General features: G+C 57.1%; 4 protein-coding genes across 18 annotated transcripts in view; 2 read left to right on the top strand and 2 right to left on the bottom strand.

The window, feature by feature from the left end:
* ADCK5 (aarF domain containing kinase 5) overlaps positions 1-206 on the bottom strand; it is a 13,608-nt gene extending 13,402 nt beyond the window's left edge. For all 3 annotated transcript variants that reach the window (XM_019973600.2, XM_019973601.2, XM_019973599.2), the window contains exon 1: positions 127-206. In XM_019973600.2, the coding sequence (XP_019829159.1) occupies positions 127-138 (12 nt within the window). In that variant the 5' untranslated portion in view covers positions 139-206. The remainder of the gene's footprint in view (positions 1-126) is intronic.
* Positions 207-7,823: 7,617 nt separating this feature from the next.
* SLC52A2 (solute carrier family 52 member 2) lies at positions 7,824-10,529 on the bottom strand. Of its 12 annotated transcripts, none has more exons than XM_070802252.1 (6): positions 10,046-10,529; positions 9,637-9,829; positions 8,662-9,535; positions 8,444-8,567; positions 8,228-8,366; positions 7,824-8,002 (listed from the first exon to the last, which is right to left on the bottom strand). In XM_070802252.1, the coding sequence occupies exons 2-6, from the start codon at positions 9,764-9,766 to the stop codon at positions 7,839-7,841; spliced, it is 1,431 nt and encodes a 476-aa protein (XP_070658353.1). In that variant the 5' UTR covers positions 9,767-9,829; positions 10,046-10,529; the 3' UTR covers positions 7,824-7,838. The 12 variants fall into 12 exon arrangements, with proteins under 12 accessions (XP_070658353.1, XP_070658348.1, XP_070658354.1 ...); XM_070802247.1 differs by having other exon boundaries at positions 7,824-8,366; positions 10,046-10,158; positions 10,467-10,528; XM_070802253.1 differs by having other exon boundaries at positions 7,824-8,366; positions 8,662-9,029; positions 9,420-9,535; positions 10,046-10,527.
* A 73-nt stretch (positions 10,530-10,602) lies between these two features.
* Positions 10,603-13,643, top strand: FBXL6 (F-box and leucine rich repeat protein 6). 2 transcript variants are annotated; one of them, XM_070802255.1, is made up of 9 exons: positions 10,603-11,051; positions 11,312-11,470; positions 11,634-11,697; positions 11,988-12,119; positions 12,194-12,301; positions 12,388-12,420; positions 12,570-12,801; positions 12,889-13,135; positions 13,398-13,643. In XM_070802255.1, the coding sequence occupies exons 1-9, from the start codon at positions 10,654-10,656 to the stop codon at positions 13,546-13,548; spliced, it is 1,524 nt and encodes a 507-aa protein (XP_070658356.1). In that variant the 5' UTR covers positions 10,603-10,653; the 3' UTR covers positions 13,549-13,643. The 2 variants fall into 2 exon arrangements, with proteins under 2 accessions (XP_070658356.1, XP_019828943.2); XM_019973384.2 differs by having other exon boundaries at positions 10,604-11,051; positions 12,388-12,501.
* A 421-nt stretch (positions 13,644-14,064) lies between these two features.
* Positions 14,065-16,419, top strand: TMEM249 (transmembrane protein 249). The gene is made up of 8 exons (XM_019973385.2): positions 14,065-14,203; positions 14,287-14,309; positions 14,459-14,656; positions 14,731-14,881; positions 15,236-15,330; positions 15,436-15,631; positions 15,789-15,874; positions 16,118-16,419. Exons 1-8 carry the CDS (start codon positions 14,065-14,067, stop codon positions 16,298-16,300), a joined length of 1,071 nt encoding a protein of 356 aa, XP_019828944.2. The 3' UTR covers positions 16,301-16,419.
* Positions 16,420-20,821: the final 4,402 nt, after the last annotated feature.

Genomic DNA, 20,821 nt, shown 5'->3' on the forward strand with positions numbered 1-20,821 from the left:
GGCTGCCTGACGGCTGTGACGGGCTCCAGCCAGCCGGGAGGATCCCTGGGGGGCGAGTCTTGGGCCCTGCGGGTCCCGGCTGGGCGACCCGGGCCGCGGCAGGGGCGCGAGCGCTCGGGGTCTCACAGGTCTCCACATTTTCGGTCCGCCGCTCAGCTCCCGCTCGCCACACGCCGCACACCCTCCGCCGGCCCAGCAGGCACTGCGGGAGGGGCACAGTGCGCACGCGCGCGCCGTCCGATGGGCGGGCGGGACTGGAGGCCACGCCCCGAGTAGTCCCGCCGCCGCGGTGGAGCAGCGCCCCCTGGCGGCTCCCGGCCCACTAGGTTTAGGGCCAGTACCGGCGCTCGGTCAAGGCACGCGGTCTGAAACCGCTCAGTTCAGTTCCGTCGCTCAGTCGTGTCCGTCTTTGCGACCACATGGACTGCAGCACGCCAAGCTTCCTTGTCTATCTCCAACTCCCAGAGCTTGCTCAAACTCACGTCCATCGAGTTGGTGATGCCATCAACCATCTCCTCCTCTGTCGACCCCAGACCCTGCTGCTGCTAGGGTTTTTTCCCACCCCCAGTGGAAGCTGAGGTTTGGGGAGGTCAGGTCACCTGTTGCCCCAGGAGTTCACAGCAAAGGCGGAAGCCGGGAGGGAGAAGAGACCCCACTAGGGGCTCAGCGCCGGCAGCTGGAGTTGAACCCAGGGCGGGGAAGGGGCAGCCGTTTCAGCCCAGCACTTGCAAGCGATGGATTAGGGTGACTAACTGCTCAAGCCTCGCTTTTCTTGCTGCAAAATGAGGTCCTGGCTCACAAGTTAAGGATGCTAAGATACCACGCAGGCCACCTTAAGTTTGCTTTGCTAGAAGTTATTATAAAAACTCTCAGATTGGACTTTCAAAGGCCTCCATTATTTGTTATCCCAGGTGAGAAACATAATGTATATTTTATGAGCGAATTTCTGTTTGTGAGCCTGCTAGAAAGAGGCCTTCCTGACTGCCTATAAGGCATGGAGTGCGAAACCCTGGTAGTGTTCTGTAGGCATTCGCTCCAGGAGGTCGACCCATGTTCCCTAGAAGTGACTCACTCCTGTTAATGAGCCACCCTCTTGGTGTGGCCATTTACAAGGCCTCTTGCACACAGCAAATTTCTCCAATTCTGTCTTGGTAAAAAGAAAGATAGACTCTAACTGAACTTGTGCATATATATCTATGCTGCTGTGAAGAGTAAGACTCAGTAAAAGTCTCAGTGTGAGAATCAGGGATGCAAGTTGGTGAGAAGCAAGTGTTATTTACAGATTGATTCCATTTTTTGGCTGATTCGGGTCTTCATTGCAGCCGGAGGGTTTCCATTGCCCTGTGGCATGTGGGATCTTAGTTCCCCAGCCAGGGATTGAACCGGCGCCCCTTGCTTGGAAGCACAGTGTTAACCACTGGACCATCAGGGAAGGCTCTGCTAGTATAACTTTGTAGTAAGTTTTGTAATTGGGAAGTGTGAGAGATTCCTGAAACTTTATTCTTTTTTTTAGTGCTTTTAAAATGTTATTGCGTGTATGTATATTATATGAAATATATGACTACGTATTTCTACATTATCTTGTAAATCCCGACCAAGGGATCGAGCCCCAGTCTCCTACATTGCAGGCATATTCTTTACTATCTGAGCCACCGGGGAAGCCCATATGTATATACATACATACACACACACATATATATATGCTTTTGAAATAAAATGTTTTTTTCTTCCAGTTTTATTGAGATGTAACTGATGCTGCACTGTGTAAGTTTAAGGTGTGCAGCATGATTAGACTCACATACATCATAAAATGGTCACTACAATACACTCACTGAACATCATCTTGTATAAACATAAAAGGTAAACAATTTTTTTCCTTATGTTGAGATCTCTTAGGATTTACTCTGACAAACTTTCATATGTAACATTCAGCAGTTAATTAATCATGCTGTATATTACATCCCTAATATTAATACTTACCTTTTTTTGGCTGTGCCACTCGGCATGCATGCATGTTAAGTCACTTCACTTGTGTCCAACTCTTTGTGACCCTATAGACTGTAGCCCACCAAGTTCCTCTGTTGATGGGATTCTCCAGGCAAGAATGCTGGAGTGGGTTACCATGCCCTTCTCCAGGGGATCCTCCTGACCCAGGGATCAAACCCATGTCTCTTAGATCTCCTGCATTGGCAGGAGAGTTCTTAACCAGTAGCACCACCTGGGAAGCCTGCCGCTGGGCATGCAAGCTCTTAATTCAGGATCGAACCCATACCCCCTGCAGTGAAGCAAGGCGCCCTGACCGCTGGACGGCCAGGGAAGTCCCCCTAGTACTTGCCTTACAACCGGAAATTTGCCCCTTCTACCTTTATTCAGTTCTGCCTCCCCCACCCCTTGCTTCTGGTAACCACAAATCAGACCTCCTTTTCTATGAATTTATTCTCGATGCATAGTTGACCTACACCACCAGTAGTTCCAGGTGAACAATGTAGTGATTCAATATTTCTGTACATTACAAAATGATCCCCAGGGTAAGTCTAGTTACCATCTGTCACTGCACAAAGTTACTACTATATTATTGACTATATTCCCTCCTGTACATTTCATACCTGATGACTCACTTATTTTGTAACTGGAAGCTTGTACCTCTTATTAATCTCCCTCACCTATCTCACTCATCTCACATACCTCTCCCCTCTGGCAACTACCTGTTTGGTCTCTGCATCTATGAGTCTGTTTCTGTTTTCATATGTTTGTTCACTTGTTATGCTTTTTATTCCACTTATAAGTGAAATCATACAGTATTTGTCTTTCACTGTCTTACTCCACTCAGCAAAATACCCTCTCAGTCCATCCATGTTGTCGAAATGGCAAGATTCCATTCTGTTCTATGGCTAATTGTGCTCAGTTGCTCAGCTGTGCCCTACTCCTGTGACCCCATGGATTGTAGCCCACCAAGCTCCTCTATCCATGGGATTTTCCATGAAAAAATACTGGAGTGGGAAAAAAAAAAAAAGAATACTGGAGTGGGTTGGCATCTCCTACTCCAGAGGATCTTCCCAACCCAGGGATCAAACCTGCGTCTCTTGTGTCTCCTGCATCAGTAGGCAGGTTCTTTACCACTCTGCTACCAGGGAAGCCCAAGGACAGGGTTCTGTGGCTAATACTCCATTGTGTGTATATATATATAATACATGTGGCACATCTTCTTTATCCACTTATCTGTCAATGGACAATTAGATTATTTCTGTATCTTGGCTATTGTAAATAATGCTGCAATTAACATAGGGGCTCATGTATGTTTTCTAAGAACAAGTGTTCTTGTTTTCTTGAGATAAATACTCAGAAGTGAAATTGATAGATCATATGGTAACTCTATTTTTAACTTTTTGAGGAAACTCCATACTGTTGTCTACAGTGGCTGCACCAGTTTACGTAACCACCAACAGCATACAAGGTTCACTTTTCTACACACCCTCTCCAACACTTATTTGTTGTCTTGTTGATAATGACCATTCTGGTGAGTGTGAAGTTAGATCTCATTGTGGCTTTGATTTTTCTCGTGACTGATGATGTTGAGCATCTTTTCATGTGCCTGCTCTCCATATGTATGTCTTCTTTTGTCTATTTTGGTCTTCTGCCCATTTTTTAACTGCTTTGTTTGTTTTACTGAGGTTGCATCATGTGAGTTCTTTGAATGTTTTGGATATTAATCTCTTGTTGGATATAACCATTGCAAATATCTTTGTCCATTCAGTAGGCTGCTTTTTCATTTTGTTGATAGTTTCCTTTACTGTACAAACGCTTTTTAGGTTGATGTAGTCCCATTTGTTTATTTTTACTTTTGTTTCTCTTGCTTGAGGAGACATATTCAAAAAAATTGCCGAGGCCGATGACAATGTTTTCTTCTAAGAGACTAATGGTTTCAGATCTTACATTAAGTCTTTAATCCATTTTTGGTTTATTTTGTATCTGGAATGGGAAAGTACTCCAGTTTGAGTCTTAACATTTGCAGCGTCCAGTTTTCCCAACACCATGTACTGAAGAGGTTTGCCTTTTCCCCTTTGTATATTCTCCTGCATTGGCTGGCAGATTCTTTACCACTATTGCCACCTAGGAAGCCCCCCCCCCCCACCTCCTTTGAATATTCTTGTCTCTTTTCCTTGTAGATTAATTGATCGTAAGTGTGCAGGTTTATTTCTGGGCTCTCTGTTCTGTTTCACTGACCTATATGTCTGTCTTGATTACTGTAGTTTTGTAGCCACCTATATTCTTTTAAAGATTGTTTTGGGGAATTCCCTGGCGGTCCAGTGGTTAAAACTCAGCACTTTTACTGCCAAAGATCCAGGCTCAATCTCTGGTCAGGGAACTAAGACCCTGCAAGCCATGTGGCATGGCACACACACAAAAAGGATTGTTTTGGCTATTCCGTGTCTCCTGCATTTTGTTTTGTTATGAATATTAGGATTAGTTGTGGTTTTTTTTTTTTTTTTTTTTTCAAAAAAAAGCCAGATGGGATTTTGATAGGGATTAGTTGAATCTGTAGATCAGTATTGCCAAGTTAACAACAGAAGTCTTCTGATCTATGAATATTTACTCATGTCTTTCATTGTTGTCAACATTTTGTAGTTTTCCATGTACAAGTTTAGCATTTCCTTTGTTAAATTCACTTCGAGGTACTTTATTTTTTTTGATGCTACTGTAAAAAAATGTTCCTTAATTTCACTTTCAGATCTTCGGCTGAACATGTATAAAGATACAACTGATTTCTGTATATTGATGTTGTATTCTGCAAATTTTGGTTGTATTTGTTTTCGGTCCTAACAAGTTCTTTGTGGACTCCTTATGATTTTCTATACATAGAACCCTGTCATCTGAGGATAGTTTTACTTTTTTTCCCACCTGGATGCCCTTTTTCCTGTGTAACCATCATTGCCAGGACCCGCAGTGCAACGTTGAATGGAGACAGAGAGCAGACACCTTCATCTGGGGATCTGTCTGTTTCTCCTCTGGATGCCTGAGCACCCTGGCCGCTGCATCTCTTCACATCCCTCTGACCTAAATCCATGTGGGGTGGGGTGGGCACTTGCAGGGGGACATGGGTAGCAGGACGCCTGTGAGGGGTCAGGTAGGGGCCCTTTTGCAATCTGCTTTCTAACGAGCTCAGTTCTCCTGCCACACTTGCAAAGGAGAGGAAACATGAAAACAGAAACCCCCTCCAGGGCTTTGTCTGGATAGTCCAGCTGAAGAAGGTCCTGCCTCCTTCCTTGCCCGGCCTGGCTCAAGGTGTTCTGAGAGGGTCCAATCTCCAGGAAACTCTCCTTTCTAGGGTGGAAGTGGTCAGCGAAGCATCCTGCTCAGGAGCTGGTGGGGGAGCCTAGGGCTCTTGACATGGGGAGTACAACGGGAGAGTCTGCAGGACGGTGACTGATCCTCCCCCAGGCACGGAAAGGTCAGCCAGTGCTCGGCATGCAAACTTCTGGATGGTCCCAGATGCTTCAGAGACGAGAGAGGACCTCACAACTCTTGCAGCTGTGACAGATAGAAGACAACTCAACTAAAATAAGCACAAAATTTTGGGCTGACATAACTTGTAAGTCCAAGGGGTTTAGCTTCAGGTACAGCTGGATCCAGGCAACTGCAGGATGATGTCAGGGTCTGGCTCCCTCCACCCCTTGCTCTGTTCCCTCTGTGGTATCTTCACCGTCTGGTGTGCACTGAGTAGTTTGGGTAGTTTTTACAACTCTTGGAACAACTGACACGCCTAATACCAATCTACTGGGTCCTCATTTGCTCCACAGGGTCACCTCTCCTCCCCCATTTCAATTGGTGTGGGCACCATGGCTGGATCAGCTGGGTTACCCACCCAGCCACAGGGTGTGGGCCAGAGGGGTCTGTGATTAATAACCCACTAGAACTACAGTTGCCTCCGAGACCCCTGGAAAGTGCAGTGGACAGAATGTCTGGGGTCTCCTTCAAAGTCTGAGACACCCTTTGGGCAGGGCTGGGAGGCCGAGTGACTGGCCACATGCCATCCAGCTGGAGGCATCATGCCTGGGTGCAGTCCTGGGGGACACTCTGCTCTGAAGGGCTGGCTTGGTGGGCTGCCCCGCTTCTGGCCCTCATCCCTGGGTGGCTGAGAGTGGGAAGGGTGTGCCAAGCAAGCGAGTGGCTCTCCAGGATTTGGCCCTGTGGCCTTTCCTCCCCTTGTCATCTGGGCCCCCACTTGTTTGCTTCGGGGACGCTGGCCGGAATGTCCTGGAAACTTCAAAGGGCGGCTGCTTCCTCAAACCCCCTCCGGTTCCCCTGCCCCCCTCCTCTTCGGGAGACCATGCACGTTCTACGCAGCCTGGCACATCTGGCAGACACAGAGGCAGGCAGAGGCTCCCTGGACTCCCAACGTGGAGGGGGAGGGGCTGCGGGCAGGAAGGAACTGGGAGCCATTCCAGGGTGGGCAAGGGAGGGACAAGGGCAGTGTCAGGGGGTGCGGGGAAGGATACATCACCCATTTCATGCCCTCAGCCTCTGCTCGCTGCAACCAAAAGCAGTGTCCCTAACTCACAGCTGCCCGTCACCTTGCTTCCCAAATGCAAGAGGCAAGTCAAGCTGCTACTGCCCCCTACCCAGTCCCGTCAGGTCAAGTGGCCTGCTGGTTAGCACCACTAGGGCCTGTCTTCGGGGCTGGGCTGTCTGAGCTCCATGGGAGTGTGGCCCAGCTGAATGCTTGTTGGAGGGTCAAGGCCTGGAAATCCTTCCCTCCCACCGGGAAGTTCCTCCTGCTCAGCTGGTCCAGCCAAGGCCGGGGCCTTGAGAAGCCCACGTGCTTCCCGAGTCAAGGACAGCCAGCCTCTGAAGTTAAGGGCATCCGGAAGGGGCTGGGTGGCAAGGCAAGCACCACTGCCTTGAGTCCACACCCTAGGCCTCAGGGCCCCCTGTGGAAGCGGGTGCCTGGTCTGTGAGAACAGGGTCTCCATACCAGGCCGGTCCCATTGGACCACAGCTCAGGGCCCCGCTGGGAGCCTGTCCTCCACAGGCCTCTCTCTGCTCCCCACCTGCCCTGGAGGCACAGAGGAGACAGAGGAAGCCCAGGCCCAGCCCCACAGCAGCCTCCATCCAAATCCCCTCCCAGCCCCTCCCAGCTCAGGGCTCTCTATAGGCTGCGCCAGTCCTGAGTGGGGGAGCCCGCAAGTACAGGACAGCCTGGCTCCCTACAGACACCACGAAGCAGAGGCCCAAACCGCCATCCTGGGGCCTCGGGGGCAGAGTGTGGGTTGTGCAAAGCCAAGGCCATCTGCCAGCAACCCAGAGAGAAGGCAGCCGCTGTCACGTCCACCTAACAATGGCTTGGGGCTTGGCAGCTTTGATCACAGGAGCTAAAAATGGGACAGGTGGCTTGGGGGAGGGGGTGACATCCTTGGGCAGAAGGATCCCGAGACTGGCTAGACCCTCACATCCCAGTCTTCTGAGTCCCGCTCACAGAGCCCTTTCCATGCAGGGACCTGGCAACAAGCCCCTGGTGTAAATCCCCCCCAGGATCCTCCATAAAGCAGCAGGGAAATGCTGCCACACCTGGGCCACAGACCCAGCGACCAGCAGGCAGCCCATGCGGTCGGGCCCTTGTGCCTGGCTGGCCTGGCCCACCACAAAGCCTCTGGCTGCTGTAACCTGTGTGGGTCCTTGGCCCAGACCCCAGGCCCCGGGAGCAGGCCTTCTCTGTCCCTCTGGGCACTTCTCTGTGTGTAGAGGACAAAGTTCCACGAACCCGGGATCTCCAGACACTGCCCCAGGGAGCGGCAGCCCCTCCTGAATAGGTCAGACCAAGGCTCCAGATCAGAGGAAGTCTATCTGCACCGTAAAAGTTGTTCCTGGGATTGACTCCAACTCACGGAATAAAAATGCTTTATTGTACAAATCCCACACAAATCCTGGGCCAAGTCCATGTCTCCAGATGGGCCATGGCTCTGAGCCTGCTGTGTCCTCCACCTGCCTGCAGTGCCAGGTTCGCCTGTGGAGTGTGCAACTGTCCGTGAGCAGGCCGCATGTGAGGTGGGCCTCTCCAGGCAGTGGACAGGCAGTCTCTGTGGCACCCTGAAGACAGGTGGGGGGAGCAGAGTCCCCCCCAACACTAGGCTTAGGGGCCACAGGGGTCCACGCAGTCCTTCCCGCTGTGGAACACTTGGTAGATGCTGGTGGGAGGGAACATGGCCACGGCGCCGAGCAGGGAGCCCACCTGGATGGCCACGCCAGCGGCCAGCAACGCCGGCTGGCCCCCACCATGCAGGAGCGAGCTGGCAGCCACCTTCACGTACGAGAACACGCCCAGACACAGAATCCACGACACCACCTGGGAGGGTGAACATAGTAGCAGGCTGAGCAGAGACGCCCTGCTCTAAGGCAAACCCCTCCTGATGGCCACCCTTTTTGTTGCCCTGTCCCAATTACTCACCACAAGGACCACCCCTGCAGAGGTGCCCACCAGGGGTGGGCAGGGACTCAGGACTGCCAGTGCCATCAGGTAGGCCCCAAAGAACATGCCCAGCAGAGAAAGACCGCCCAGCCCTGCCAGGGACCTGCCAAGGGCGAGTCAAAACTCAGAGCTGGCTGTGCCTGGCCCAGGCCCTAACCCCGAAATCCCATCCCGAGGGGCCTGGGCTCCCTGTGTACCTGCACAGAACACCCATGGCTAGAAAGCAGGCGAGTGGGTTGGCAGCACTGCCCAGCACCACAGCCAAGTGGTAGGCGAGGCGCCCGTAAGGCAAGCAGGAATAGCTCTGCACAGCGGGCAGCACGCCGTTGGTCAGAGCGTTGGTGACGGCCAACAGGCCCAGCAGGAAGGCACCGTGGGTGGAGAGCAGCCTGGGGCCCACAGGTTCTGGGCTGGGGGTGGCGTCTGCCGCCGGGCTGGGGGGTTCCTGCAGGGGCGAGGCCTCTTCCTCTTCCTCCTCCTCCGCTCCTAGGGTTCCCACCCGCAGGCCAGGCCCTGGGCCGCCCGTGGGTACAGACGGCGGCAGTGGCAACAGCAGCAGGAGACCCTGAAAGGCGGCAGCTGAAATGACCAATAGGGTGGACAAGATCCCAAAGAAGGTGCTGGCAGGAAAACGCTCTGGGAAGTAGAGGGGGGGCCCAGGGGTGCCATTGGTGGGGGTTGGTGGGCACTCGAGGCGGCCCACACCCTGCACTAGAGCCAGCACGCAGGGTAGCAGAGCGCTGAGGCCTTGGCCCAGAAAGAAGGACCGCAAGAAGGGAGGTGGCAGGCGGCTCAGGAAAGGCAGGAAAGTGACGTTAGAGGCACAGCAGGCCAGCGCCAGCACGAAGGCCAGTGCCAGGAAGGCCACAGAGTGCTCCTGCCCCGCCACTGTGGTCACCTGCGGCCACAAGGGGGCCAGCAGGGCCGTGCCCACCACGCTCAGTGCCTGCACCACCTGGATGGGGACCCGCTCGCCCTTGCCCGGGGCCAGCCGTTTCCACATGGTCACCACCAGGAGACCCAGGTTCCCCAGAGCCACAAGCACACAGAGGTAGGAGGGGAGACTCCAACCTGCAAGGAAAGAAAGGAGGCAGCTGTGTCAGAGGCAGGACGCCCAGGGAAGGAAAGGAGCTGCAGCTTCGGCACCCCCCAACCCGCACCCCCCCACTCACCCTCGGGTAGGTTCTTCACCACCACAGGGAGCTCCACCCAGATACCATTGACTGCAGCCCATGAGCCCATGCCAAAGAGGGCTACGAGCAGGTGGGTCAACACCAGACGGCCCAGCGGGGGTGCTGCCATTCAGACCAAGGCTGGCGCCTCCAGGACAGGGCAAAGGTCACAGCCAGCTCTTCTTTTCCCCACCTAGGTCCAAAGATGCTTCGGTTCTGGGAACTGAAAACCTGGTCTGGCTTGAAGGGAACACACTCGCATGCAGGATCACGACAGAAAAACACAAAACCGGAGTAAGGAGAGGACCAGGGAGCCAAGACCAGGGATACTGAGTGGGGTGCCAGGGGTGGGGAATGGGAGGTAGGAGGGGCCAAGCAAACCCGGGACACGACACCAGGATACACATACCCCCGCGGGCAGACAGAGTAGCGGGAAGCGCCGAAGCCCAGGGCAGAATGAGTAAAAGAGGGAGGATGACCTTCGGGTCTGAGTGGCCGAGACCGCCGCCACCACACTCGCACCTATGGACATGGAACAAGGACTCCGGGACAGGGCACCGCACACCGCTGCGGCTTCTGCGAGCCGCGGGACAGTCGGAGCCGAGTCGGGGCTAGGCGGTGTGACCGCGGCGGGCACCGCCCCGCCCTACGTCGGGGAGCCGGGGAGTGCCGACCGGTGCGCCCAAGTCCCGCGCCTCCGGGTCCTGAACCTGCGCGCTGCCAGGCCCGGCGGCCGTCCGTCCAGCCACCCTCTGAGGGCGCCGCCTCCGCCCAGGGCTACGACAGTAGAACTAAGACGCAGTTGAGCCGGAGCGAGAGCCTCAACTCACCCTCCCAGACTCGTCGAACGCGCTCTCCCGACCGGCCCCAGCGCCGGAAGCCCCGCCCCGGAAGTTAGATGCTGAGCCCGAGCGAGGGGCTGGCCCGGGGTCCAGGCCCCGCCCCGGTCACGCCCTTCCGCCTCAGGCCCCCGCCCCTTCCGTCCCCGGCGCGGAATCTGGAGCGCGGCGGGCGGTTATGGCTTCAGGGACTGCAGGGCGGGCCCGCCGGGCCCGGCGCAGAGTCCGGGTCGTGCACCCGGCCGCGGCGCGGACCCGCTCGGCGGAAGACTGGTGGTGGGATCGACTTGCTCCGAGCGGCTCAGGGTACCACCTGCTGCAGTCAGACAGCATGCTGCTGGTGCTGCCAGGCCCGGGGCCCGCCCGCCCCCGCGCGCAGAGGCGCGCCGCCCGCCGAGCTCAGCGGCTGCGGTCCCCGGGGTCCCGTGCGGCCGAGGCCAAACCCAGGACCGCGCCCGCGCCCACGCCGCTGCAGGAGCCCGACCCGGGCTGGGGTGACCGCGTTCCCCTGGAAATCCTGCTGCAAATTTTCGGGTTGCTGGTGGCGGCTGATGGGCCTATACCATTTCTCGGCAGGTACCCTACCCTTTGCGCGCAGCACCGTAGCTCAGGCCGACCGAATAGGCACGCAGCGGGGGCCCGAGCGCCCACACACGTGTCCACGGCAGCAGCCTCTCAGGGTCTACTTGGAACACCCGGGGCCACACTTTGAACTGACCGCGCCGCTGTGAGAGTTGGGAGGGGCAGGTCCCTCTTAGGAAACCCCACAGCGGCAGCCAATGAGGGCGAGCGTCGGCCACAGAAAGCCCAGCCCCTCACTAGATCCTTTCTCCCAGGGCTGCGCGCGTGTGCCGCCGCTGGAACGAGGCCGCCTCCCAGCCTGCACTCTGGCACACCCTGACCCTGTCTCCCCCGCTGGCTGGCCGCCCCGCTAAGAGTGGGGCCAAGGCTGAGAAAAAGCTCCTTTCTTCCCTGGAGTGGCTTATGCCCAATCGGTGAGGAATTCCATCTTTTTCTTACTCCCTCACGTCACTTTTGTGTTGTGTGAAAGCCCCAGGCCCCTTCCTGCATTCCTGCACAAAGGGGATGGGCGGGGAGAACGCTGGCAGAAGGGAAGCAAGGAAACGGCCTGCAGCTCTGCCTCTGCTGTCGGCCCAGGTTCTCACAGCTCCAGAGGCTGACTCTCATCCACTGGAAGTCCCAGCTACACCCTGTGTTGAAGGTGAGAGCGTGAGGCTGCCCTACACGCCAGCCATGACACTTTGGGGTTGCCCAGTACTTCCAGGAAGTGAGTCAGGTACCGTGGGGGCCCAGTGATGCCCCATGAGGATGCCTGCTTGGTTTTCTTTTCCTGGCATCTCCTCCAGGAGGGAGGAGTGAGAAGTGGGAGCACCCAGGTAGGCCTGGAATGGCCAGAAAGGAGCTCATTGCTGAGACAGTGAAGTGGCGTTGGCACCAGCCATTGGTCTCTTTCCCTTCTCCAACCCCCAGCTGGCCCTCTGTCTTCCACAGCTGGTTAGCGAGTCCTGTCCTCGGCTCAGCTTCCTCAAGCTTTCTGACTGTCATGGTGTGACCCCTGACGCTCTGATCATGCTAGCCAAAGCCTGCCCTCAGCTCCACAGCCTGGACATACAGCACTCAATGGTGAGCCCTATGTCCCCAGGGGCCCCAAGGAAGCCTGGGCTGAGGTGGCAGGTACCCCTGTGCTGGGTCCCTAGGTGGAGTCCACGGCTGTGGTAGGCTTCTTGGAGGAAGCTGGACCCCGAATGCAGAAGCTGTGGCTGACCTACAACTCCCAGACAACAGCCATCTTGGGTGCACTGCTGGTAGGTTGGTGACAGCCAGGAGCAGAGCTGGGTGCCAAGCCAGGGACTGCCAGACGCCCGACCTCGTGTTCTCCCCACCTCTACAGGGCAGCTGCTGCCCACAGCTCCAGGTCCTGGAGGTGAGCACTGGCCTCAACCACAACATCACTCCCCTCCAGCTGCCTGTAGAGGCCCTGCAGAAAGGCTGCCCTCAGCTGCAGGTACCTGACGCCCCACCTCTTGCACCTGTCACCCCCCTCCCCATCTGCAGCCTGGGCCTCGCTCCTAGGTGCTGCGGCTGTTGAACCTGATGTGGCTGCCCAAGCCTTCCGGGCGAGCGATGACTCCTGGCCCAGGTTTTCCCAGCCTTGAGGAGCTCTGCCTTGCTAGCTCCACCTGTAACTTTGTGAGCAACGAGGTCCTGGGCCGCCTGCTCCACGGCTCCCCTCACCTGCGCCTGCTGGATCTGCGCGGCTGTGCTCGGATCACGCCTGCTGGCCTGCACGATCTGCCGTGTCAGGGTCAGTGCTTCCTGGGTGGCAGGTGGGCAGGCAGGATGCAGGGATCCTTCCCCACCCAAAGCTCATGCCCACTCCTCTTACCTCCAGAGCTGGAGCAGCTTCACCTGGGCCTGTACGGCATGTCAGACCGGCTGACTCTAGCCAAGGAAGGCAGCCCTCTGCTCACCCAGAAGTGGTGTCACAGTCTGCGGGAGCTGGACTTAAGTGGCCAGGGCTTCAGTGAGAAGGACCTGGAGCAGGCCTTAGCTGCCTTCTCAGGCACCCCTGGGGGCTCCCACCTGGCCCTGTGCTCCCTCAACCTCAGGGGCACTCGGGTCACACCGGGCACAGTCAGGTTAGCAACCCCCTAGTTCCGTGGAGCCAGTATAGCTTAGCCCCCATCCTGCGTGGCTTGCCAGTTCCAGGAGTCAGAAAACGGAGCCCATACTGGCCAAGTCCCTGCTTGGGGTTGGCCTCAGGGACACCCAGGGTACTGAGGGTGGGCCTTGATAGGTGTAAGGGGCATAGCCAGCTGTGGTGCAAGGGCAGCGAGGGCTCCCTAGACTGGCTCAGCCCTGCTGGTGCTTAACCTGCTGTGGCCTGCCCTGCCCCCACAGCTCTGTGATAAGCAGCTGCCCAGGTCTGCGGTACCTCAACCTGGAGTCCTGCCGTTGCCTTCCCCGGGGCCTGAAGCGGGCCTACAGGGGCCCAGAGGAAGTCCAATGGTGCCTGGAGCAGCTGCTCACCAGCCTCCCCTCCCCCAGCTAGCCAGCTTCAGGCCCCTCTGCCAGCCAGCCCTGCTCTGCCTCTTTTCCCAGTTTTGGATATTTGAGTGTTTTGTTATAATAAAACCCTTTTTGGAACTCTTGTGTGGTCTTTGGGATCAGAGTGAGGGGACAAGGGTTGTCCCTGAGGGAGGCTGTGCCTTGCCAGCTCACTCCTGGACTGAGTGCCTGTGCTTGTGTGCCCCATCCTAGGGCACTAAGGTGAGCTGCCTCTGATAGTATGTGAGGCTGACTAGGACAGAGCTGGCAATGGAGAGAGAGTGACCACGCCCAGTCATGGGCTCCTTGTGGGCACCTGCCTGCCGATTTCTCTCCAACTTAGGCTTGGGGTGTCTCTCTCTTAAGGCTGACCGACCCGAGTCAGGGACTAAAAGGCCGGGATGCGGGGCGGGGACTGGGGTGGGGGCGGGGCCGAAGCGAGGGGCCAGGCCAGAGCTGTGGCCGGATTTGGCGCTGGAATCGCAGGCTGAACCCGCCTGCAGGCGGCCCCAGGCCCTACATGGGGCGGGCTGTTCCGGGCCCGAGCCCTGAGGGAGCACGGGCTGGGTGCAAGCCCCCAGGGGTGCCTGAGAAGGCAGCTAAGGCCTGCTCCAGGTCCTTCTCACTGAAGCCCTGGCTACTCAAATCCAGCTCCCGCAGTCTGTGACACCACTTCTGGGTGAGCAGAGGGCTGCCTTCCTTGGGCTAGAGTCAGCCGGTCTGACATGCCGTACAGGCCCAGGTGAAGCTGCTCCAGCTCTGGAGGTGAGAGTTGTGGGCATGAGCTTTGGGTGGGGAAGGATCCCTGCATCCAGCCTGCCCACCTGCTACCCAGGAAGCACTGACCCTGACATGGCACATCGTGCAGGCCGGCAGGAGTGATTCGAGCACGTGATGTGAGTCAGGCTGTATAGGGGGCTTCCAGTGGGGTAGGGGCTAGCCGGGAAGTTCACGCCCACCACAACAGAATAGTCCCTTCTAGAACCCACTGCCCAGAGCTTCTAGAACCCGGCGCCGCGCAGCCTAGACCGCCACCTGGTGTCGCTCCCCTGTCTTCGCCTCAGAGCTCCTGCTCCTTCCTGACCGCAGCCCTGGAAGCATTATTCTCCCAGGTATGAGCGTAGCTGTGGGCAGTGGGTAGTGGCAACAGACGAGCCGCCCAGCTGACCGTCCGTACCCGACCCAGGCCCCCAAGGGCCGGTTCAGCGGACTGCCTACGACCTCTAGCGGTAAGCCCTTCCAGCTCTGGGCCCAAGGACTCTTCTGCACCGAGCGCAGCCTCGCCAGGCGCCTCAAGAACAACAGTTTCTACCCGTTCATGCAGCAGCAGCCCAACGGTGCGCGCGGACCGAAGTCAGGGACTGGGACTCCGACACTGAAGCGGGGAGACGCGGGGCGGGGATTGGAATCCGAATAGGGAGGGGAAGGGCGGGGCCAGAGCCTGGGTCAGGGCTGACGCGAGGGGCGGGGCCAGAGCCCGGGGAGGGGCGGGGCCGAAGCGAGGGGCTGGGCCAGAGCCCCGGGCCTGGCCTGCTGCTGCCCGATTAGGCTCCGGAACCGCAGGCTGGACCATGACCGAGGCCCGGGCCCTACGTGGGGCGGGCTGTTCCGGGCCCGAGCCCTGGCGCTGCCACCTCAGGCAGCGAGCAGGAGCCCGCTGTCCTCATGCGTCCTCGCCGCGTCGCCCCCAGTCTTCGTGCTCGAGTACTACCTGGACACGCTGTGGAAGGGGACGCTGCTCTTCATAGTATGCATCTTGCTCATCAGCTTCGGTCTCGTGAGCGAGGTCTGAGCTCCCGGGCCCGCCCCCACGACCTTCCTACCCCGGGGACCCGGCCCCGCCTCGCCACCGGCCCCGCGGCGGCTCAGGGAGTCCCCGCGGCGCCCGCAGGTGCAGAAGCAGGAGACCTGGGGCTTCCCTGCCTACGGCGTGGGCGTGGGCCTGTGGCTTATGATCTCGTCGCTGCCGCGGCGCCGCCTGGTGCTGAACCACGCGCGTGGCGTGTACCATTTCTCCATCCAGGGCCGCACCGTGTGTCAGGGCCCCATGCACCTGGTCTACGTGCGCCTGGCGCTCAACTCGGACGGTGATGCGAGGGAAGGGCCGCGGACTAGGGGAGGGCGCGCAAGGGACGGGAAGCCACGTGGAGTGGGGAGGGGCGGACACGCGGGCCCATACCCCGTCCCCGGAGCCCCACCCCCGCTCACCAGAGTCCGGGAGCTGAGCAACTTGCCCCTTACTAGCCTATCGAAGGTGCTTCTTCCAGCTGGTTCTGTGCGGCCACAAGCTGGAGCCGCTAGTGCTGGTGCAGCTGTCGGAGCGCTATGAGGTGCGTCCGACAGACAATCCTCTCCCCTCTCGGTCCAACGGGACTCCGACCACTGTTTGGGCTCTTAAGATGGGGACATTTCGCAGGTGGATGGTGCATACAACGGGCTCCTGGCCCGGGCCCTCAAGCTGGTCGCTGGCAGAGAGGGTGCCAGGGCTGACGGTCAGGGCTGGAGGTGCAGTTTGGCAAGGGGAGGGACGAGCAAGAGCTGACCTGACCGCCACTCGCCACCCGTTCACACAGCAAATGGAATATCTGGGCCGGTACATTGCCCGGAAGCTCAACATTAACTACTTTGACTGCCTGGCCACATCGTACCGGCACGTGGTCCGCCACTGGCCGCTGGGAACCACCTTCAGCCCGGGCATCGTGCTGCGCAAGACCGGTGCCTACGGGGGGAACCCTCAGTGGGACCCGGACGTGTGATGCTGCCAGCAGGCACCCACCCTTCTCCCACCCCAAGAGGCGTTCTGCCTTCCCCTCCAGTCCCCCGCCTCCACCCCCACCACTGGCCTTCTTCTCAATAAAGTGACCTCTTGCTTCAAGCCTGGGGGTTTTCTTTGTGCGAGTTGGGGCTGCCTCTTCAGGATCCTCCCCTCCTGCACAGCTCACAGGGCCTCAGGGAGCCTGCCAGGAAGCAATGGGGAGTTTGGGTTGGAAGATGGTAGTAGTGGGACTGAGCCTGACAAGCAGTCAGGCATCTAGGACATGTGTGGGACACACTGCCTTTCACGGTCAGTAGAAGTGCTGACCAATGAGCAGAATCCATGATTCAGAATCTGATTGGTCCAGTCTGGGCCAGATGCCCTTTCTAGTCCAATCAGAAATGAGACAAGGACACAGCCAAAGGTCAAGCCCTGTGTCTTCTGGTGGACTCCACTCCCCAGAGTTGCTGCTGCTGCGCCCGAGGCCAGAGCTCAAGGCCTGCTGGAGGACAGACCCATGGTGCCCCTGGAGCATGCTCCTGCCTGACTTGTGTGGCCCCAGTTCCACGTTCTCTGAGCAGTGGGTGTTTTTGCTTCCTGGGTGTTGGAGGCTGCTGTGGGAGCAGAGAAGTCACTTCGGTTTCCTGTCAGGGTTTTTCCTCAGGGCCATGCTCAACATGACCCCGGTCTGGTCTTTGTGCATCATGCCAGCTTAGTGTCCCTGGAACCAGGACCACCTGCATAATTTGCAGGGCCCCATGCAAAATGAAAATGCAGAAGTCCTTGTTAAAAAGTTATCAATTTCCAGATGGCAGCACTAGAGCATTAAACAAGCTCTGGCTCCTGGACCTCATGTCACATGCTCGTGACGGCTGCCCCTGCCTGGAACCCTGGCTCAGCACTGCTCACTTTTTGGCTGCCAGCATCTCTGCCCATCTCTGGAGTGGAGCCCAGAAGCTAGGCGAATGGCTTTAGGCAATCCCAGGGAGCAATTGTTGTTCATGGCTCAAGGCTAGGAACCCCTACTTCTCAGGAGGTGTTCTACCAGGAGATGGGCTCAAGAGGTTGGGCAGAACCCAGCTGTGGAGGTACTGGGATAGGTTGGGGGTCAGTGCAGCAAGGGAGGCATGGAGTGTGGAATGTGAGCCAGGGGCTTGGCTGCCTGGGTGAGTGCCTGTGACCAAGCCAGGCCTGGGATGCCCAGGCTGCCTGTCAGATGTGGACAGGGGCTAGAAAGGCATGCCAGCTGCCTGGGCTCCCAAAGCTTGGGCTCCGCTCGGTCAGTCAGTGAGACTTTAGGGTGGGCTTTGTTTCCACCCAGTGACCCAAAGCCTCTTCCCACTTGGAGCTGATGACCTAAGGGTGACCCAGGTTGAAGCACCTACTTCTTTGCTGGCAAAGTGGCTGGAGGAGGGTGGTGTTCCTTCAGCTAGGGGATCAGGGCTTTGCAAGGATTCAGCATTTGAGCTGACACGAGAAATTGCGGTCTTGTGGAGCTCTGGGGGAGAGACTTCTGGGAAGAGGAGGTGTGAGGTGCAATGCAGGGTAGAACTGGACGTGTAGAAGAAGACATGAGAAGACAGGCTGGGCTGAGGAAGGGGACCGGGGCCTCGGGAAATCACTGGGGAGTTGTAAGCACAGATGCACTGCCATCTGAGGAGGGTGTGGGGAAGGACCAGGAGGCTGCAGGAATTGTGCAGGGAGAGAAGGGCACAGGGGAACAGAGAGGATCGTAGGCAGGTCTGAGCCCCATTGAGGCCATAGCAGACAGGATTTGCAGGAGGGCTGGATGCAGGCTGGAAAGGAATCCAGGGTGGGACTTGAGCTGGGCAGGCAGAACAGTGAAGGAAGGACTCAAGGGTGGAGGACAAGTGGATACAAACAAGCACCCTGATCTCGGGTGCTTCAAACAGCAATGATGTACTTGTTGTCATGGTTTTGTGGGCTGGCTGGGCTCAGCTGTGCGGTTCCCCTCCGTATGTGTAGCTGCAATTGCTCATATGGCTGCATCAACTGGGATCTCAGTTGGAGCCAGAATGTCCAAGATGACCCCCATCCTCCAGGGCCTCTTTTCAAGTGGTGTGTCAATATTCAGCAGACTGTCTTGCTGCTGGTGTGCAAGAGGGAGTGTTGTAAGAGGACAAGACCCAGTGGGCCATAGTGTGCACCATCTGCATGCATCATTCATACTACATCCCAGTGGAGAAGCAAGTCATGTGGCCAAACCCAGAGCCAGAATGGGAAGGGTCTACCAAATGTGTGAACACCAGCAGGATCCTGGGAGCCACGAATGTAAGTAGCCCACCACAGTCCACCATCTGGCTCCTCCCAAGACCTCCAGCATCTCCTCCCATCCCAGAACTCAGCTCAGACTGCAAGTCCAAGATCTTGCATCTAAGTCAAGTCCACATACAGATGAGGTTTCTCAGGTGTCCTTTCTTGGGTATGGCCCTCTCAGGGGTCACTGTCCTTCGCTGCCCAGTACCAATGTCTTGAGGCCCATTGTTTCATTTATTTTGTCCAGTTTTGAAAAAATATTTATTTTTGGCTGCGCTGGGTCCTTGTTGTTGTGTGTGGGCTTTCTTTAGTTGTGGAGAGCAGGGGCTACTCTCTAGTTGCGGTGCTCAGGCTTCTCATTGCGGTACCTTCTCTTGTTGCAGAGTATGGGCTCTAGGGTGCCAGACTTTAGTAGTTGTGGCTTGTGAGCTACAGAGCACAGGCTCAGTGGCTGTGTTGCATGGACTTAGTTGCTCTGTGGCGTGTGGGATCCTTTGGGACCAGGGATCGAACGCGTGTCCCCTGCAAGGCAGATTCCTCACCACTGGACCACCAGGGAAGCCCTATTTTGTCCGGCTCTCTAGTTGTTCCAGGTAGGGTGGTAAATCTGGTTCTTGTCTGCACTCTGTGCTGGAAGTGACAGCCACCTTAGTTCCTCTGGAGCTCAACTAGTCTGATGCTTAAGTCAAGGCCTGACCCTCACCACCCTCTGCACTTTGGCTGAAGAGCTGGGAGCCTGCCTCAGTGCAGGCGACCAAGGGGCTGGGCCTTCAGCGGCTAGACAAAACTCTCCGGCCCTTGCTGTCCTCCCTCTGGGGCATCAGTAGAACTGAACCACAGCCATCGCACCCCCAGCCCTTCAGTGACTGCTGCTCCTCTATTTCCCGAACACCAGGTCCTGGGCCCGCTGCCGCGTTTCCTCCCTGCTGTGTGATCCCTGCTCACCACTGGCCAAAGGTCTAACCATTGGACCTCGGCCTTCTGCTTCCGCCTGAGTTCCGCCTGCACCATGGATGGGTCCTCGCTGCCAGCCAGGCAGTAGGCGAGTCTGCCCAAGTTCCTGCTGCCTGCCTTCTTGGAGTGTTTGTTCCTGATGCCTGTCTGGGTTCTCCAAGAGGGAACCACTGAGGCAGCAGTGTGAGGACATGCCCCTTGGTCAACCCCGAGGAGGAAAGAGAGGAAGCAGGAGGGCCGAGGCCAGCCCAGCACCCTGCGAGGGCTGAGGCATCAGAATGGCTCACCAGGATGACGTCACGCATCATGCTGAGATGCCAGGCCTTTGCGTCCTGCATTGATCAGCCATTGGGTGCTGGCCACAACTAGGAGGCTGGGATGTGGGGCCAGGGGCAACCCCTGGAGCCTCTGACAGCTGAAGGTGTCCCCCGTAGGCAGTGGAGCCAGAGTCCTTCCCAGGAGGACAATAGAGACCATGTGTTATATGTGCACCCCAGAGAAAAGTCCCAGGAGTGGCAATGGGGAGTGGGACATAGGCCAGCAAGTGCTCAGAAGACTGACCAGTGCCCTTGGTGGGGAAGTGTGGTCTCAGGTTCCTGTGAGAGTGGCTGCCAGAGCCGACCTTGGTGGCCCCGCTGCTGGCCTTCCTCTGGTCGGTCACCTTTTCCCTCCTCCCCAGGGCTCACTCTGCCCCTGCTCTGGAGTCTCCTTTAAAACTCCCCAAAGAACACTCCTGGACTCAAGTGCCCCGTGACTTGATCGGGCAGACACTGTGTTAACACATGGAACTCGACACAGAGATGTTTCAGTTCTCTGGGAGTTACAGCTCAGGCTGAGGATGAGAGACAGAGGCTGTGAGCAGTTCTGGCAGCTGGATCCCTTGGACTGAGGAGGGACCTGGGCCACTTTGGGGAGGCTGGCCTCTCCAATAGCCAGCTGCAGACCCTGGACACAGCAGGCTAAGGGGATGTTCCTGCCCAAAAAGGAAGCAGGCAGGGTCTGGTGGGACTTCCTAGTATCCCCAGGCAGGGCTAGATTGACTCACAGCAGGAGGCAGGGGGTCTCTGATACAACAGCCAGACCCACCTGCTCTCATGTCTTTATTTCCTAAGAGAAAAGTGCCATTTTGTGATAGGGGGAGGGACAGAAAGGAGGCCAGATTGGCTGTGAACTGGTCTTAGGTGATGGTGGTGACAGGCACACAGTCTGACGCTCTACACTTTCGTGCATATCTAATATTTTCTATAATGAAATGTAAAAAGAAACAAAACAAACCCCCAAACCTGAATTT

This window comes from Bos indicus, chromosome 14 (genome assembly GCF_029378745.1).
Source record: "Bos indicus isolate NIAB-ARS_2022 breed Sahiwal x Tharparkar chromosome 14, NIAB-ARS_B.indTharparkar_mat_pri_1.0, whole genome shotgun sequence".
Taxonomy (NCBI): domain Eukaryota; kingdom Metazoa; phylum Chordata; class Mammalia; order Artiodactyla; family Bovidae; genus Bos; species Bos indicus.

Coding starts and splice junctions, on each gene's coding strand:
- TMEM249 (XM_019973385.2), top strand. CDS start 14,065: ATGGGGCGGGCTGTTCCGGGCCCGAGCCCTGAGGGAGCACGGGCTGGG. Junction 14,204..14,286: donor ACTCAAATCCAGCTCCCGCA/GTCTGTGACACC, acceptor GTACAGGCCCAG/GTGAAGCTGCTCCAGCTCTG. Junction 14,882..15,235: donor CATGCAGCAGCAGCCCAACG/GTGCGCGCGGAC, acceptor CGTCGCCCCCAG/TCTTCGTGCTCGAGTACTAC.
- SLC52A2 (XM_070802249.1), bottom strand. CDS start 9,766: ATGGCAGCACCCCCGCTGGGCCGTCTGGTGTTGACCCACCTGCTCGTA. Junction 9,536..9,636: donor GGTGAAGAACCTACCCGAGG/GTGAGTGGGGGG, acceptor CTTTCCTTGCAG/GTTGGAGTCTCCCCTCCTAC. Junction 8,367..8,443: donor CTGCAGGGGTGGTCCTTGTG/GTGAGTAATTGG, acceptor GTCTCTGCTCAG/CCTGCTACTATGTTCACCCT.
- FBXL6 (XM_019973384.2), top strand. CDS start 10,654: ATGGCTTCAGGGACTGCAGGGCGGGCCCGCCGGGCCCGGCGCAGAGTC. Junction 11,052..11,311: donor CCTATACCATTTCTCGGCAG/GTACCCTACCCT, acceptor CCTTTCTCCCAG/GGCTGCGCGCGTGTGCCGCC. Junction 13,136..13,397: donor GTCACACCGGGCACAGTCAG/GTTAGCAACCCC, acceptor CTGCCCCCACAG/CTCTGTGATAAGCAGCTGCC.